This window comes from Heliangelus exortis, chromosome Z (assembly GCF_036169615.1).
Source record: "Heliangelus exortis chromosome Z, bHelExo1.hap1, whole genome shotgun sequence".
Taxonomy (NCBI): domain Eukaryota; kingdom Metazoa; phylum Chordata; class Aves; order Apodiformes; family Trochilidae; genus Heliangelus; species Heliangelus exortis.
This window is the reverse complement of record NC_092454.1, coordinates 73,771,234-73,789,758: the sequence shown is the minus strand read 5'-3', so window position 1 is coordinate 73,789,758 and position 18,525 is coordinate 73,771,234. Positions and strand designations below refer to the sequence as shown.

The 18,525-nt window shown below is 52.1% G+C and overlaps 3 protein-coding genes across 6 annotated transcripts in view; 2 read left to right on the top strand and 1 right to left on the bottom strand.

Annotated features, from left to right (window-relative positions):
- Positions 1-6,600, top strand: part of FRMPD1 (FERM and PDZ domain containing 1) — a 39,428-nt gene extending 32,828 nt beyond the window's left edge. For 3 of the 4 annotated variants that reach the window (XM_071731802.1, XM_071731799.1, XM_071731800.1), the window contains one exon: positions 1,907-6,600. In XM_071731802.1, the coding sequence (XP_071587903.1) occupies positions 1,907-4,224 (2,318 nt within the window). In that variant the 3' untranslated portion in view covers positions 4,225-6,600. The remainder of the gene's footprint in view (positions 1-1,906) is intronic. The other variant, XM_071731801.1, reaches the window with a different exon arrangement.
- Positions 6,217-10,715, bottom strand: TRMT10B (tRNA methyltransferase 10B). Its single transcript, XM_071731811.1, has 8 exons — positions 10,578-10,715; positions 10,389-10,497; positions 10,179-10,303; positions 9,464-9,616; positions 8,703-8,781; positions 7,878-7,945; positions 7,465-7,588; positions 6,217-6,724 (listed from the first exon to the last, which is right to left on the bottom strand). The coding sequence occupies exons 1-8, from the start codon at positions 10,713-10,715 to the stop codon at positions 6,567-6,569; spliced, it is 954 nt and encodes a 317-aa protein (XP_071587912.1). The 3' UTR covers positions 6,217-6,566.
- LOC139790196 (uncharacterized) lies at positions 9,428-18,521 on the top strand. Its single transcript, XM_071731688.1, has 6 exons — positions 9,428-9,599; positions 10,151-10,899; positions 12,472-12,633; positions 14,949-15,048; positions 17,042-17,172; positions 18,117-18,521. The coding sequence occupies exons 1-6, from the start codon at positions 9,428-9,430 to the stop codon at positions 18,402-18,404; spliced, it is 1,602 nt and encodes a 533-aa protein (XP_071587789.1). The 3' UTR covers positions 18,405-18,521.
- Positions 18,522-18,525: the final 4 nt, after the last annotated feature.

Below are 18,525 nucleotides of genomic sequence, written 5' to 3'. Positions count from 1 at the left end.
GGACATGCACACATGAGTGAGAAGTGCATCTTAGCAGGCAGACTGGTCATCGAATCCAAGCACTGGATCCAAGAAAAAGTCAAGTGTTCAAATGAGTCTGGAATTCTGGAAAGTCCCCAGATTTCTGCAGGAATTCCAGAATAAAGATGTATGGCTCTGCCTGGCCCTGAAGCCAACATAGTTCTGGATGCACGAGTAAGGTCTCTGCATCCTTCTGGGTAGGCTGAACCTTGGGTGATGAAGAGTGATGAGTCCCAGAAACAGCACAGGAGGGATGTGTATCTTTGCTCTGACAGGGAGCTCCATGACAAATACTCCCACTCTCAGGTAGTACCTTCACTCTGATTGTCTTCCTTGAAGCTGAGGAGAGCTAAAAGCTGTAAAACATAATTGTTCCTTCAGCCCCGAGATAAAATATAATTTTTTTTATGTCAAGGGCACGTTGAGTCAAGGAGTTTGGTGGTTGAGTGCAGAAAGGTTCTCAGAAAGGAGAGGATTCTGTTTTCTGAAATGATCAGCATTTCAGCATTTCAACTGAACTTCTTAAGAATTTATTTCGTGTAGTTAGAACAATTTTGTGGGTGTGTTGATCTGCTGGAGGGTAGGGAAGCCTTACAGCAGGACCTAGACAGGTTAGACCAACAGGCCAAGGTTAACTGTACAAGGTTTAAGAAAGCCAAGTGCCAGGTCTTGCACCTGGGTCATAACAACCCCATGGTAAGATACAGACTTGGGGAAGTGTAGTTAGAGAGCTGTGAGTTGGAAAGGGACCTGGGGGTATTGGTTGATAGTGACTTAAAATGAGTCAGCAGTGTGTGCAGGTGGCCAAGAAGGCAATGGCATCCTGGCTTATGTTAGGAACTCAGTGGCCAGCAGGAACAGGGAGGGGATCATCCCTCTGTACTCAGCTTTGCGGAGGCCACATCTTGAGCACTGTGTTCAGTTCTGGGCACCTCACTACAGGAGGGACAGAGAAGTGCTGGAGAGTGTCCAGAGAAGGGCAAGAAAGCTGATTCAGGGCCTGGAGCACAAATCCTGTGAGGGGCTGAGGAGCTGGGGGTGTTTGGTCTGGAGGAGGTGAGAGGAGACCTGATGGCTCTGTGCTGCTGCCTCAAGGGAGGGTGGAGGGAGGAGGGAAAAAGCCTCTGCTCCTGAGGGATGGGATAGGAGCAGAGGGAAGGGATGGAAGCTGTGCCAGGGGAGCTTTGGGCTGGGTGTTAGGAAATATTTTGTCACTGAGAGGGTTGTCAGGCATTGGGATGGCCCAGGAGAGTGGTGGAGTCCCCATCGCTGGAGGCATTTAAAAGGCATTTGGATCTGGTCCTTAAGGACAGGGTTTAGTGGTTGATGCTGGTGTTGGTCAAAGGTTGGACTGGATGAGCTTGGAGGACTCTTCCAAGCTACAGCATTCTGTGATTCTGCAATTTTGGCTTTTACATTCATGCAGGGCAACAATACCATGTCCAGGCACACAGCTAATCTCTGGAAAGTTTTATCATATAATACCCAGGCTGGGAATTTCTGAAAATGTTTCTAGTCGGTGTTAATAAATCTACAGTTGTAGTTGGTGCTCTCTGTAGCTGCTGCTAATATCACCAAAATCAACATGAAAATTATACCTGCAGGCTGATAAAGAGACTGCAGTAAAGGAGGGGAGAGACAATCCAGTGCCCTTCATCACTAATCCTGGACTTCAGCTTTTGTAGCCACAGGCCCAGACTCTCAGTTTTTATTGACACAGCTGATTCCAAGTAGGTGCTTGATCGTAACATGCACTTGGGGACTAGACTTTGCTGCCAAACATTCAGGTCTGCTATTGCAGGGCATGTTCACACAGAGCCTTTTGGCCTCCTGTATAAATGGGTGGATGTTCCGGGGCTGTTCCCTGACTCACTTTTTTTTACAGCAGGCTGCACCCAGACCTCCTGGGAGGGTGCAGATAACTCCTGCATTCCAAAGGAACCCAGGTGCCACAGCTCGGGGGAAAACCTGATGGCAAGGCAGGCAGCAAGGGAGAAACACAGAAAGGAAAAGGAGTTGACACATGGAAAGAGCCTGAGGAAGAGGAGATCCTTCCTGAAAACAGATTACACCTCTCAGGTCACCTTCCCCTTGGCTCTGCCAGGCCCTCGACAGAGCTGTTGCTCTTGGCCACCCCTACCACCATTCTGTGCTCAGCCTGCTGCAGAAAGCACCACAAAGGACGCAGAGATGGGGCTGCCCACTGCCACACATCCCCGGGGAGACACTGCTAGCATCAGCCACTCCTCTGACCTGATGGAAATGGAGCCCGACACCATGGAAACCAAATCAGTGACTGATGCTGTCATTTCTTCCATTTCAGCTATTTGTTCACAGGGTGGCCCACAGGGAAAGGAGATTGCAGGGGTTGCCATACATGTGGATAGTGGACTCCAACCTAGATGTGCTGTACACCCATCTCCCCTCTCTCTGGAGGAAGCTGAGCCCCTTCCTAAGGGACAAAATGGAACAACTGCCCAAGAAAGTTCCTCTATGAAGGCAAATTCTAGGTGGCTGAGTGAGGAGAGCTGTGTGGCCATGGGAGGCTGGCTGGCCCAGCGGGCACTGGAGGAAGAGGGTGAGATGACAGCAGCCCAGCACAAGGCTGGTGAGGTACCCCCACTGGTGGGACAAGAGGGGACCTGCCGTGGTAAGGAACACACACTGTCACCCTCTGCTCCCAGTGTGGCCTCTCCCCAGGAAGTGGTCCAGGACCGGGGAACATTGCCCACTGCTGGGTGGCCAGCAGCATGTGAGGAGCCTGCCTCTGCTCACTGCAAAGAATCTCAAGGTCCTGGTGACAGCTGTGCTGGGAGCAGCAGTGACAGTGCCTTGGCACAGGCAAGAAGCAGACAGGTGGTAAGCAAGGACACCTTGTGGAAGGTGCACAGTAAAAATCATGTGGGTTTTCCAGATGCAACCCAGCTCTTAATAGACAGCAGCAGCACTTCAGGGGTTATAACTCGCCTCTCCTGGCTCTCCTTTGGGATAAGGACAAATCTGGTATCACCCAGGCCGTCTCAGGAAAGGGTGGATGTTCCAGTAGAGCTTTTGGCCTCCCAGAAGACCAGTAGGTGCCTGGAGGCTGATGCTGTCAGAAGGGAGATGCTAACTTCCCCAGCTGGACCACTCTTTGAGAAAGAGTTGGCAAGCAGCCAGGGGCTGGATGAAGGAAAGCCTGGAAAGGACACAGGAACTGAACAGCCACAGCCTGTCCAGACTCCTCTTCCCAAGGAACAGGCTACTGAGGCAGAGAAAGACCCTCCTCTCTCTCCATCTGTAGGGCTTTCCATCTCCTCAGGCCCAGTTCCCTTGTACTCCCTGGGGAAAAGAGCAGAAAACCATGAGGGATCAAAACATTCTTTCCTCTGCTTTAGCCACAAGAAGGATGAGCAGACCCCATCTGACCCCATCATGACCAGATCCTTTGATTTTTCCACAGTGAAGAAGACATCTGCACCACAGCTTGGGATAGAGAAGTGCAGCTGTCAGCTGTCCTATGTTAGCTGCTTCCACAGGCCTGATGATAATGGGGAACATGAAACCACCATGCCCATGTGCAGTATGTTTCTGAGGCCTCTGACCACCCCACCAACCAGCAGCTGCATTCTTCCTGGGACCCCTGTGGGCAGTTACCCAGTCTCCACTGCTAGAGACATGGCATGGTGGGCCCCTCATGTAAGAGCCCTCAGCCAGCTTAAGGACCAGGCATGGATGAGCTCTGCAGATGTTTCCTGCTTCCTAGCCTATACCACAGAGCTTCAGAAGGTTGTGGAGAAGCTGTCTGGGAACCAAGCAGCCCACCTGCAAGATCAATGTGCAGAGCAGTGTGCTGAGAGCAAGGATGCCCTTGGCTTAGCCTCCCGAGACCTGCTGTCCAGCTGCCAGGAGCTCCTGAAAACAGAGCGGCCCCTCAAAGAGCTGCAGGGTGTGCTGAGGGTGACATTTGACCACCTGGTTCAGCTGGCAGTGGTCTGCTTCCAGGTGACACACTGCCAGCTCTGCAGGCAGAGGCAGCAGGACCTTGAGGCAGCACTTGCAGATGTGGTGGGCACCTACCAGCAGCTTGTGCAGGCTGTTCACCAGCAGCTTTGCCTGCAAGGCTGCCCAGATCTGGGTGCCAAGCTCCTCACCCGCCAGCACACAGCCCTCACAGCTGCCTTGTTCTGCCTGCTGCAGCAGTTCAGGGTTCCCCTGTTGTGATAGGGGCACATGGGTGCTCTGGGTGGGAATGATCCCAGACATCTTCCCTCAGTCCACTACCAGGCCCTTCCCCCTGTGGGTTTTAATCCCTACAGCTCCAGCATGGTCACAGAAGGATGTGTCCATGCCTGTTGACTTAACTCCACCAAGAGCTGCCCCGTCCAGGGGGTAGTCAGGGGGAAGGGCATTCTGATCTCCAGCCCAGCTCCATTTATGCTGTGTATGCAATCTGTATGTCATACGCAAACTCTTAGGAGTGCTTAGTCATGTATCTTGCCTAGGGCTTGTCCCTCACTTCTCAGAGGCCTTGCAGGTGGACAGTCTCAGGGTGTTGTCTTACAAACAGGAGAAAGGCAAGACCCTTTTGGCCTGCCTGCCTCCTACTCACTCTCCAGGCAGGCTGAATTAGGGTGATGGCAAATCCCACCCTGGCCTGACATTGAGGGAACTCGGGCTGCTCTTTCAACTTTCTGTGGCTTCTGTGTCTGAACTTGTAATGGAAAGCTAATTGGGGATACTGTATTTACTGCTTTTCCTTGCAAGAGCTGGAGAGGGTTGTCCCAGGCAAGGGAAGCACCACATCATTTTGCTCTCCTGATGTGGTGTCTGTGTATCAGCCAGTTTGATTTGCTGATGCTTGAGAAACTCCCTGATAACTGCACCGTGCTACTTACCAATCCACGTCTTCCAGAAGGAATGAGTACCCCAGGACTGAAATGCCACCTTCTCAGCTGTGGAGCTGCCCTGAGATGCTGGCCTGCCTGGTGGAGGGCAACCTCCTCTTCCCAGCCTCCTTAGTAGTTCTTCTGTCCTGTGCAGTACATCCCTAGCTTGGGGTGAGCTGTTTTCTCCCACAGGTGGTCAAGCTGTGGAGCCTCCGTGCTGAAGGTACAACCTCAGCCCTGGCTGATGAAGAGGGCAGGGGCAGGTCCCTCATTTCTGGTGTCTGACTTAGGGGCTTGTTTGGAAGCAGCAGTTTTCTCCAAGGGACACCTGTAGTGAGTCAGTTTCCACAGCTGCCTGTGCTCAGGATGCAGGGGTCTGCTGAGCAACACCACATCCCACCCAGCCCCAGGGCAGTGTGGGGACACGATAGTTCTGTGGGTTGGTAACACTGGTGGGAGGCCACCCCTCATTTTTTGCTCATTCTTTAATGTTTCCAGAGGGAGCAAATGGTAAGTCTTTACAACTGAACCCTGGTGTGGGAGAGGGTGGCAGCTGTGGCAGAAGGCAGTGGTGTGGCCCTCCTAACCATCAAGGCTCTAACAGCCAGGCCAACAAACACGCACAGAATTCATCAGCTGATGAACAGGGGTACTGAAGAGCGCACAGGACACTAAAAGAGCCTGTAGAGCACAGCAATGCATCAGGCACCCTCTGTTCAGCAGGAGTAGCAGCTTCTGCTGCAGCAGGCTGTTCTGACACTGCCTGATAGAAACTGGCATTCCAGGTGTTGTGAAAAGCTCCTGATCTAAAGGTGACATGAAAACACATAAGCATATGAGACAGTCATTTATCTTAGAAGACCTCTGGTGTCAATTGTCATTGACTGTGAGGGTTTTTGTGTGTGTGTGTTTTAGCAACAATAGTTAAGGTAACAACATACTGACTTATATCCATCAAAAATGCTTCCTGCTATGGCCATAAAATGCATCACTGCTCTTTATGCAGGGCATAATCAAATCCCAGGTACCCTCCAGGAGGAACATTAGGGTTAGTGAACTTCACATGGCAGTGTGTAATGTCATGCATGTGTCAGTAACAGTGCAGTGGGAACTGAAGAGATCATTTCTAGATTAGATGAACAGATTAGCTGTACGTTTCAATAACTCACCAAGTCTTCAACAGGCCTAAAGTTGTTAGGACATGGCACACCTGGGAACTGTTTCTCCACTGGTGAGTCACTTTCCCTCCTGCATTCCCTGGTTGGAACAGCCCTGCCCTTTTCCATGGGAAGGAATTTTTCTTACAAGTGAGCTTTGCAATTCTAACTTCACCTTATTTACTGTTTAATCAAGATGAAAGAAATACCTTAAGACCCTGCTTCCTGTCCCAAAGCAAGTTCTGATGCAAGAGTCAGAAATACACTAGCAAGCATCTGCAAAGAAGTAGAACTGAATTCCTGTCAGTTTTCACTTGACCTCAGGGCTCCATCGGCTTCTCTTTTCTTCCTGTTCACATGGAAAAGTCATTGCCAGCATTGTACTGCTGAGGTAGAATGTGTCAAGCTCAACAAGGTCCTTAAACAAGATTTAAGCAGAGCTGTTTTCACTATGGGCATTCATGCTGTTTCTTCTGCTTGATAGTTTGAGTTTGCCTCCTGTCTGCATAGCTCCTTAACATCACAAAATAAAAGAGTTTTCTTGTGCATTGTCATGCTGAGGTATTTCCACTTGTTTCACTGCATCTGGTAGCACATAGCCTTTTCCAGAAGAAACTCCAGCTTTCAAGGCTGCTGGCCAGCTTCGGGTCTCATAGTACGTTGATAAGACATCAAAGACTGTCAGGAACAGAGAGAAGGACCACACTGTGACACAGGTGTCAAGAACAATCCCTGTAATATCCACCCCACTGGCTGCAAAACATCTGGGAATTACAACAGCTGGGCTTGGTGCTCAGCAGAGCCCTCCATTTCTTACTCTGCCTTGTGCTGACATGGAGGGCAACAAAGTCCTCACACCAAAGTAAGAATTTACTAGAGCTGGCCTAGGACATGAGCCCCTTCACAGTCCCTAGCACAGAGGTGTTGCCATGACTAGGCCTCAGGCACCCAGCAGAGGTGAGGAGCACAGGCACATCCAGGTGTGACCAGACAGCCCAGCCCAAGGTCACGAATGATATGGTGCTATCAGGGTGGCAATTCCTGGCAGTGTGGTGCTGCCAGCCTTTCCTGGACTGAGCCTGACATAGGCCTGAGGTCTTCTGTCCTTCTCCCTTGCCTGGGGCTTTGTGTGATTTGGAGCAACAGCAGCCTCCTCTCACCTCCCCACACAAGCTGCTCACAGCTTTGTGCATAGCAGGAGTGACACAATAGAGTCCTGCTCCTGTCAACAGGATGATGCAGAGAAGCATGGAAGACTCTAAAATGGGGGCATGAGGGATAAAACCTAGCAGGAGAAACCTCTGCCCCAGTGCCAACCCATTCTTCAGCACCAAACCTCCATCTGGAAGCCATGGTGCCTAACACCCTCCCCCCTGCCCCAGCCCGGGCCAGTGACAGGACACAGCTCAGTGCCTCACCTTGATTAATTGCCAGTGTCTCTGAGTGGTAGTTCTTGGTGCTGATGGTTTTCACCATGTACTCCCGGATGGGCAGGCGTGCTGTCTGCAAGGACTGCTCATGTGCCCTCTGCAGGGTCAGCTTCTGCCAGGGAAATGGGAACAAGGTGCCCAACATGCACAGACTGGCACAGGAAGCACTTAATTTTGGGTACAAGCAGTTATGGAACAAAAACTGTTCTGGGGTTCATTCCACCCAGAGTGCTGCAGCCTCTCTCAGCCTGGTGCTGAATCCAGGCAGAACCTCGAGGACAAAGAGCTGATGGCTGAGCAGTGATGTCTGGAGGCAGCAGTGCTAGTTGCTAGTTACCAATGGGATGTCCAATGGGAAGCGAGGAGACAGAACCTTTGGGTTCTGACAGGTTGCTACCCACCTTGTGAATGCTTTCATCCACCAGGCCTCCAAGGATGTACACTTTATTGGGATCAATATCTTCAAGGACTAGAAACAAGATAAGTACTTGCTAATCACCACACAACAGCAAAATCTTGCCCTACACCATTCCCCAAGCAAGACCCCCCACTTCCATGGAAAAGTTGTGGCCAGAGTCAGCAGTCACCTGGAGCCTCAGGCTGTGAGGGAGGCTCAGGCCCTGGAGACAGGAGCATCTGCCTGACCCACAGAGGAGATCATGGTGTGCCAGAAGACACCACACATTGCTCCAAAGAATTGCTGTCTGTCCCCAGACATGGCTGGTCCTCTGATCACAACCTGCTCTGCAGGTGCATCCCCAATGCTAAGGCCTCCTGCTAAAACCCTCCCCCACCCTTACCAAGAGTCTTCATCAGAGTAAGCCCTCATGTAAAACAAGAAAGAGATCTATGTCCCCAGGAACACGTGGCTGGTTAGAAATGGAGGAAGGGGAGAAAATAAACACAGCAGCAAATTAAGGAATAAAAAAAATGTTGTAGCTCCTATGTTATTTCACAGAAAGGTGTAATTCAGACTCTCCTCAGAAGTACCACAGCATCTCCAGTTTGTAGTGTGACAAACCATGGGGAGTCTACGCATAGGTTTTAAATTAAGTCTGCTGCAGATCACACACAGCCTTGACTCAAAACCTCATTCCCTGTCAAAACAGATTGAGATATGACTCCACAGAGCATCAGAGTACACAGGTTTCTTCTAAAAGTAAAAGCTTAGAAGTCAATTGTTCCCCCTAGTTTCCACAGTTTCCTAAATCAAGTAAAATACTTACCATTCTCAGAGTCAGGAGTGAGATAAACAATTGCATCTAAAGGAAACAGGTCCAGGAAACTTTCCGGAGTCATATCCATCTGAAAAGTGCAAGACAGAAAGAGAAGGAGGTATTATCCCAAATTCCACCTGCCAGAGAAAAAACAGCTCTAGAACACAGTACACCAGAACTGGCACTACTGCCCTAGGTGTTTCTATATGGGCACTGAATATCTCAAAATCGGTTAAATTAACTTCTCATCAAAATCAATAGACATATCTTAAGGACAGGCAGGTTCAATTAGGATTGATTGCCTCATTTTAAATGAGTTCTTGAGAGGTTCAGGAATCTCCACTTCAGATGGTTTTCTCTCCTCACTGCCATCAGATGCCCACTTGTGCTGCAGAGCAGATGGCTCAATGTCAATGTCTGGACTTGGGTGTCTGCTGAAACTCAGTAAAAAACTCAGAACAGGAATGTGTGGCCTGCCCCAGACCATAACCAATCTTGCGTGTCTGCCTGTCCCCAAAAATAGCACATGGAGAAGGAACTATCCTCTTGTAGGCAGGAGGGACATGTGGTTGCTCCAGAAGGCCCTGCAGTTCACTACCTGTCAGCCCTTCTCTGCCAAGGGGCAAGAAGATCTGAGCCCACTCAGTGTCACTGAACTTCATTCCTACCACCTGAGGCAGCCCCAGCCTGTCTTGGGTACACACTGAGGGCCAGCACAGTGGCAGTGGTGAGCTATGACCATTGAAAGCATTGAGGTCAGAGACCCTTACCAAGTAATTGGAGAAGCCATCGTTCATGCGGAAACACTCCTCGTAGATCAACGAGCCCTCCACAAACTCCGTCAGACACAGCCAGAACGGCTTCTGAGCCTTCCTGTTTGCCCCATAGAGCCTCCTGATTTGGGAGGCAAGGCGGCTTGTTTCCTTCCAACAAACAACAAGCACGGTGACCCCACAGACCAGGGCAGAGCCACATCCCAGGCATGCAGACACCCACCCCGCCTGTGCCACCAGCTGGTGGGTGAGGCTCCGGAAGGGCTGTTCTGGGGAGCACAGCTCAGCTGCCACTAAGGAAACTCAGTGAGCTGGGAGTGCAGCCACCAGAGCTGGGCACCAGGCAGGGACAAGGAGGGGACAGCATCCCCCTGCCAGGGGCTGAGCTCCGGAGAGCTGGTCTGCAGCCTCACCTCCCGTCCGAGATAGAGGCTTGGACCGACCCAGCACGGCTGGAACAAACCTGTGACCTGCTCCAGATACCTCCCCTGCCCTGCTTCAGCAGGCTCCCCTCGGGCCTCTCCCCGCCAAACGGAGGTTTCCAGGGGCAGGGCAGGGCATAGGGAACAGAGCGCCCACCCGAGCGGGGCAGCGGTCTCAAAGCACCCACCAGGCCCCGTCGAGGCTACTGCGGGCACGTCCCAGGTCTCCGGGGATGACTCGAGGAGTCCCCATACCCCGGAGAGGGGCTGTGTTGCCCCGGCACTCGTACCTTCTGCGACATTCGGTCGGCCACGCCGAGGTCCACACAGAGCCGGGGCCCCGATACCCGGGCCTCCAGCAGACGCTCCCTCGCCAGGGCGGCCGCAGCCCTCTCGCCGGCCCGGCTGCCGGCCCCTGGGAAGCAGAGCAGAGAGCGGGCAGCCGGGCCCCGCCGGAGCCCCGCCCCGAGCCCCTCGGCCAGACCCCCGCCACCCCTCACCTGCGCCCTCGGCCCGCCGGGCCCGGCTCCGCTCCCGCTCCTGCCGCCGCTTCCCTCGCCGGGCCGCCACCACCCGCTCCCAGCGCCTCCGCTTCCGCAGCGCGTTCCGCTGTGGGGGCAGCGGGCTCAGCCCTGCGGGACTCCCGGACCTGAGGGGGTCCCGGCCGGCCCCCGACCCCCGGCACCTACCGAGCCCCGCGCCGCGCTGCCCTCCCGCCCCGCGCCGGGGCCGAGGGCCGAGGGCTCGATCCGCAGCAGGCGAAAGGCCTCACAGGCAACCGCCGCCTCCGCCTCAGGGGAGCCACCAGGGTGCCCGCCAGCCTCCATCTCTGCCACCGGCCCCCTCGGCGCCTGGAGGGGCGGGAAGGGGGCGGCCCGGGGGCTGGGCCCGGGCTGTAGCCCGGGCTGGGGTAGGTGGACCCGGAGAAGGCGGCCCCGGCCGTGCCCCGCCCCGGCCGCCCGGGAGGGAGGAGCGGGTATGAGCGGATCGGTGCTGCGTGGCTTGCGGCCCGTGAGTAGTGTGAGCCCACGGGGGGGTTGCGGGGTCGGGGTATCGGCAGGGCTATCCCGGAGCGGCTCAAGGCTCGGCTCTGTGGGCTCTTGTCTCCTCCTCCCGGCAGCCCCCCCGGAGCCCGGCCCGGGTCTGCCCTCGGTGCCCGCCCAGGGGCTTTGCCCGGACGGGGCGGACTCCGCGGCGCCGTCGGGGCCCAGCGCGACCACCGGAGGCGGCCGCCGGCAGCGGGGATGAAGCTGTCCGGGCCCTCGCAGCCTTCCCCATGCCGCTGCTGCCCTGCGGAACTGCTACCGTGTCACAGCCGGCATCCTCCGACCCCAGAGCTTCCCGGGACAGGAAGGAAAACTCTCCCTGCGCACTACGGGTGCACTCAGCCTTGCTGTGGCTTTGGACCCGGCACCGCTGACTGGTACCTGGGGGGATTGCTGCTCAGCGGCCCTACTTGTTGCACCCCCGTGTGACTTTGCTCTTATCCTCAAAAGTTTCGTTTCCAAGATGGTTTCCCTTTTTACACATGCTTTAGTGTTCCTCTCATAATTTTCAGCGGTGGTACCTGGATATGTACAGCTGCTTCAGCTTCTTCCTTCCTCACAGCAGTGAGCTGAAGTGCCTCTGCCCTGATTATCACAGTTACACTTTGACGCAGCAGTAGTGTGTCGATGTGTCAGGCCAGAACTCGAGGATATGCCAAGTGATACCACTCGGTTTTGTTCTCACTTCAGAACTGTAGGGAGCACTGTGCAGTGGTGGGGGTAACTGGGGATGCTGCAGTGCTCCTGGGAGCATCCAGGACTGCTGTGGGGATCTGGGAAGGTGCCCTCCAAGCATCTGGGACACCCAGGCTCTGGCCGCGGGCCTAAGCCCACTGCCTGTCCCTCTGGCACTCTGCTCTGGCCCAGCCCATCTCTGGGATGCAGCTGTGCCCTTTGTGGCACAGATGAAGTGCTCAGGCAGCCTAAAACCCCTGTGCTGCAAGACCACAACTTCTTCTTACTGCAGTGGCCATTTACAATGTTTCTGGTGTGAAAATGCTTGGTTTAGGTCTCCATAAGACCTGATTCAGGTGCTGCTGATTGTTTTTCAGGAGAGAATGTGCCTTTTTCCTGGAGGAAGGCTGATTGGCATGGAAAAAAAAGGCCTTGGATTTATACTTGTTGCTGCTCTGTTGAAGGAGCTCTGATAGGACCACTGCTGGGTGTCCATGTGGTGTTGCTTTGTGGTGGGAAACACCTTTCAGCTGGGGCAGAGCTGCAGGAGCAGTGCTGGTGCAGGGGGCTGCTGGGCGGCTGGTAAGGGCTGCGAGAGTGTCCTGCAGCTGAGGGGGTGCAGAGGAGAGGACAGGGGACAGTGGTGCTTGCCAACTGGCCTCAGAGCAGCTTAGGGCTGCAACCAGGAGCAGGACTTGGATTTCCTTTCCTAGTGTGTTGGCTGCCCTGCTACCAGAGCAGCAAGTGTCTTGCGGCAACAGAGGTGCCTCTGAGCTGCCAGAAAAGTTGAGGAAAAGTCCTACCTGCTGAGACAATTCATGTCCCTCCAAGTAACAGCCTTTCCTCCTGCCTTTCTCCCCAGCTTCTGCCTCTCCTAGCCTCGGGAGGGCTCTGGAGGAGGGCCCAGGTGGCATGCAGCACCAAGGAGGAGAGCACAGCCAAGCCTGTGGGGAGGTACCCAGTACCCAACAAGAAGGACTTGCCCTATGACATTGTGGAGCTCATGGAGGAAGTGGAAATGAAGGTACAGGACTTCTGCTGCAAAACTCTCAGTGGAAAGGTTCCAAAGCCCAAGCAGGTCATACACAGTGGGAGAGCAGTTGTGGTCCAGTTAGGTACAACACAAACCTGGTAGGAGAGACTGAGGTGAGCACTTCTTGTGCAGCTCCTTGCAGCCTACAGAGTGGGGATTTTACTGGAAATCCTGGAGTGTGTTGGCAGGATTGTAAGTCTCCCTGGTTCCATGAGACTAGTGAGTTGTTTCATAGAATCACAGAATAACTTGGGTTGGAAGGGACGTCTCAAGGTTAGCTAGTCCAACTCTCCTGCAGTAAGCAGGGACACCCTTAACAAGGTCAGGTTGCTCAGAGCCTCCTCAAGCCTCCAGAACATCTCCAAGGATGAGGTCTCAACCACCTCCTTGGGCAACCTGTGCCATTGTTCCACTACCCTCATGTTAAAGAAATTTTTCCTAACTTTTTCAGATGGAGTCTCATGCATGGTGGTAGCTGGAATACTGACATGTCTTTCTTTTTCTGGGGCAGCATCTGTGTTTACTTCCCATAGTATTAGGTGTGTTTTTGACAATTTTAATTGACGGAAGACAGGGAAGGCGCTGTTTTGATGACGGTATTAAACGTCTGGAGGGTAGGTATTTCTGCTTTTGAACTCTGACTTTTTTTTCTCCAAAGCTAAATGGGCTGCACAGTGGCAGAACAGCAAGCCTAATGCAGAACTGTGTGTAAGGGAACAGAGGGAACTGGACAAGAGTTTCCTTGCCTGTTCTTGCAGAGAAGGAATGCCAGAGTCCTTCCTGCTAGCTTGAACATTCCACCACCTGCGGCTCTATGGAGACTTCCTTCTCCCAAGATCTTCACCTCAGGGGAGATCTTCACCTCACCTCCCTGCCAGCCTGTCAAACCTGTGCTCTGCTGCTGCTGCAGTGGCCCCACTGAAGTTGAAATATGTGTATATGTTGTAATATGTAATACCAACAGGAGTCAGCAAGATGGAAGGTAAATATGATGTGCAGAGGAAGAGTCAGCTCAAATGTCACATGCTGTGATGCAAACCCATCTCAGTGCACTGGTGGGGGAGCAGCAAAGACCTATGTATGGTATCCAATGAACCTGCCAGTCTTGGATATCCAGACTGTGCTGCCAGTCTCTGTTGCTGGAGGCTTCTAAGTAAACTAATGGGTTTTGGACAAGGAGGGAAAGAGCCTCCTGTGTTGTTAGCATACAAGAAAGCTAGTGAGGGATTCTTTAGGATCTCAGGTAGTGGTAGGATTAGGGAGAATGGATTAAAACTAGGTAGATGCAGATTAGACATTAGGAAAAAGTTCTTCACCATGAGGGTGGTGAGACACTGGGATGGGTTGCCCAGGGAGACAGTCAAAGCCTCATCCCTGGAAGTTTTTAAGGCCAGGCTGGACAAGGCTCTGAACAACCTAATCTATTGAAAGGTGTCCCTGTATACCCATGGCAGAGGGGTTGGAACTAGATGATCTTTAAGGTCCCTTCCAACCCTGATAATAATTCAAAGATTCTGTAGTAAGTAACAGTAAACAGTGAGACAGGAGGACTTGTAAGGCTGTGGAAGGAGGTTGCCACCTCAATCTGTGACACCTGGGCTACTCTTCTTTTCCATAAACATTCTGAAGAGCAGCATCCCTGTACCAGCATGTACATCCACCATGTGCCAGCACCTCAGACTGCCTGCTGCTCAGGTTGGGATGTCCCTGTTATGTGTCCTCTCATCTCAGGAGGAAGAGAAGAATGAACAGAGGTTTTAGGGTAGTCATATGGGTGTGGGAGCATCTGTGCAGGGAATGCAGACAGCCTCTTGGTTTGGAAAGCAGCATGGCGATGTGGCTGTGGTCATTAGGAAGAAGTTCTTCGGTAGGAGAGACTCCGGTCTCTCAGAGGTGGTGAGACTCTGAAACAGATTGCCCAGAGAATCTGTGGCTGCCCCTTCCCTGGAGGTTGGATGGGGATTTGAGCAACCCTAGATGAGAGGTATCCCTGCTCATGGCAGGGAGGTTGGAGGAGATGATCTCTGAGGTCCCTTCCAACCTAAGCCATTCTGTGATTCTTTGATTACTGCTGTGGCTGAAGTGGGCAGGGTCATTAGCTGTGCTATGAAACTGCAGCAACACCTAATTAAGAATCACATCATTACACATTCAGTCACAGGGTGTAAATGTGCTCAAAGGGCAAGGCAATATGTCTGCAGAGATTCCCAGCACTCCTGTGCTAAAATTGTTCTCTTAAGCCCAGTGCATTAATGTCATCGTCTGTGGTCAGTTACAGTTCTTGTTTTTTATTTTTACTTGAACAGATTGGATTTCTGCCCAACGTGTTCAAAGCCATGTCTCACCGACCTGCTGAATTCAGAGCTTTTTTTGCTTATTACAATGCAATCATCAACAAAGACACAGGTAAACCATTGAACCACCTTCAAATTGCCCTTCCCTTTGTAGATGTGCAGTTACTAGGAGTGACAATTCTGATGTCCCCAGACATGTTTCCTCACGGTTCCTTCTCCTGGCAGAGGCTGGAATTGTGCAGCTGCTGCTGGCTTCCTTCATCTTGCACACAGCTGCATGCTCTTTAGGTTGCCACTCTCAAGCCAAGCTCTTCTGCCTCTTCTGCACCATGTCATGGCAAAGAGGAGGGGCTGCTGCCTGCAGGAAGATGAGCTGGGACCCCCATGTGCTGGAAGGGTGCTGGCAGAGGCACTGGTTTCACTGGTGAGGCTGCATCCCCATGCCATCAGAGCCAGGCAGGCAGAGAAGGTGTAGTCATGGTGACCAGTCTAGATTGGACAGTTGGATGCAGTGGTCCTTTCCATCTGTGACAATTTTGTGATTCTGTAAAGCAGTATCTTTTGTGGGGAGCAGGAGGGACCCTGACCCTCCCTGTGAAGTGTAGTTTTGAAAAAACCCTGCAGCTAATGATCTAGGAAAAGGTAAAGAGCATGAGTGCGGATATACAGCCAGATGACTTCCTCAGATGCTGTGCACAGTCCTGTTTTTAAGCTGCTTGTGAAAATCATTAGGATCAATTCTGTGTGCAGCAGAGCACAGCCTTCTTCTCCACAGCTTTTTTAGAGCAGTCACAGGGCTGGACATGGTGGAAGTTGTGGTGGTCATTAGAAGTTCCTAAAGCCCTATTGTAACTTGTCATTCCTTATGTGGGTTTTTTTTCCTTCCTTTCTGCCTGCAAAAGCTGCCAGTGATTTTTTACTTGCTGAAATCTGCTTAGCAGGTTTTAGAACTCTATATTTTTCTATAAGAGCAGCAATAATGCATTAGAGGAAGACTAGACGATGCTCTCCCTAGCCATTTTCCTCTGAGATGTAGACAAGTATCAACCAAGCTTCCTACTCAGTGAGCAAGTAATGGTGCTCCACTAGAATTGTTTCCTTGTTGACCAAATCTCATATATCTCATCCTAACTAGGTGCTTCACAAGCTACTGTCCGGGTAAACTGGTCCCATGGGTGACCACAGAGTCACAGAATGGTTTAGGTAGGAAGGGATCTTTAAAGGTCGAGTTGCAACTCCCTGCTGTGCACAGGGACACCTCCCACTAGACCAGGTTGCTCAAAGATCTGGGCAGCCTGACCAAGAAAAATCCAGGGGTGAGACACCCACAACTTCTCTGGGTAACCTGTCCCAGGGACTCACCATCCTAACTGTAAAACATTTTCTCATCATCTCAAATCTGAACCTACTGTGTTTCTTTTAAAAATCACTGCCCCTTCTGTGTCTTCTAGAGCTGTGGTTGCAGTGCTCCCTGCATGCTCTCTGGAGCTCCTGGTTTTGTCTTGGAATGAACTCATTCTTCTCAGTATCTGGAGGAGCTTTGTGGGGGATATGTTAGGAGAAGAATGATGATAAAATAGAGATGCTTTTGGCTGTTCATAAGAAACGGAATTCTCATGCCTTGCTGGTGTGCAGGAGCACAATGAGAGCAAGAGGTTCAGCTTGGCTGATGGAATATTCCAAATCACACAGCATCATACTCAGAATATAGGTGAGGGCTGGCTGGGAAGCTCTCTCTCTTCCAGAATTACAGATTCAGGATTTTCTGCCCTCTGAGAAAACTAGCCAGGGACAGGATGGCCACTGGTCAGCTGTGTGTGAACAGTTGCATTGTGTATCACTTGTTTCTATGTTCTATAATTATCACTATTTTATTCCAGTTAAATCACTGAATTGTTTTTATCTCAACCAGACTCCCCTTCACATTCTATCCCCCTTCTCCAGGCCAGGGAATGGTGAGTGAGGAGCTGTGTGGTGTTTGGCTGCTGACTGGGTGAAAGCCATGACAGGCAGCCCCTGTCCAGACCTTCCCTCTGCCTCCCCAGGGATGTGTGCAGGGATGGCCGTTTTTAGCAAATGTAGCAAATCTTTTTCTGTCCTTGTAGGGCGACTCAGCAGGGCAGACAAAGAGCTCATAATTGTGGCTACAAGCATAGTGAACAGGTGTCCCTACTGCGTGGTTGCTCATGGAGCTTTTCATCGGATCTATTCCAAGCAGCCAGCCCTGGCTGATCAGGTCAGTGGGGTTACAGCAGTGTGTGCCTACCTCTTTCCCCTGGGAGGTGGGAATTGGCCCTCTCACATGTTCAGGCAAGACCTTATTACCATGTTCCAGTACTTAAAGGGCAGCTGCAGAGAAGATGGGGACTCCCCATTTCCAAGGAGTCCCATGGACAAGACAAGGGGCAATGGGCACAAGTTGCTTCTGGGGAAATTCCAATTGGACAGAAGAGGAAAATTTTCCACCCTGAGGACAGTCAGGCACTGGGATGGTCTCCCAGGGGAAGGGGTGGAATACCCTACTCTGGAAAGTTTAAAGGCTCATCTTGATGCGTGCTGGGACATCTCAGATAAACAATAATATGAGAAGGGTTGGACCAGATGATCCTTGAGGCCCCTTCCAACCTGACATTCTATGATTCTATGTGTCTGGTTTCTCACCTGAAGTTTTGATTCTTAACCTATATTTTGAGCCTTTGATCTATGTGGTTCTCCACAACCTTGAGCCATTTTGGCATATCTGGGGCCCAACCTTAGCACCTGGCTTACTAGGATTGTTGGTAGGCAGTCAGACCAGTAGCCAGTGGGGCAAGACCTCAAGGTGGGGGTCTTTGTATCCACATCCACTTTCTAAGCAAACTGTAGGGTGGGACACAGCTGCCCCCAACATTTGCTGTTTAACCTGGTCTGTGGAGGCAGTTACACCCCATGGGGAGCTGCAGCACCTTGGTGGTATTGGGTCTTGTTCAAGAACTCCTCCATGGTCTGCTCATCAAAACTAGTGTAGTTCCCAAGACAAGACAGGCTGCAAAATAGATAACTCTTACCTGAGAGCAGCCAGGACATTGGGTTCAGGTGATGAGTGAAAGCCCTTGTGCTGACACTGCTTGGTTTGTGGTTAGCCAGCCAGACTGTGTCCTGGGCCCACCTGTGCTGCCTCTGATTTCTGCCTCCCTGCAGGTTGTTGTGAACTGGAAACTGGCTGACCTGAGTGACCGGGACCTGGCAATGCTGGAGTTTGCTCTTGCCGTCTGTCGAGCTGAGAACATCACTGAAGAACATTTCCAGAAGCTGGAGAGGCACGGGTTTGACCGTGAAGATGCCTGGGACATAAGCATGATTTCAGCTTTTTTTGCCATGTCTAACCGCATCGCTCACTTCATCGACCTGCGCCCAAACAAGGAATTCTACAGCATGGGCAGGACGCCCCGTGGGGAGGGGGAGAAGGAGGGAGGTGAGCGTGCCTGATGGGGCTGTCTCCGCACTCAGAACTTTTATCATGCTGGTAACTGTCGAGCTCGCCTGGCTGATTGCTGCCTCTGTGAAAGGGTTAAAGAGACAATGCCAGCTGCAGCCCTAAGCACTGCTC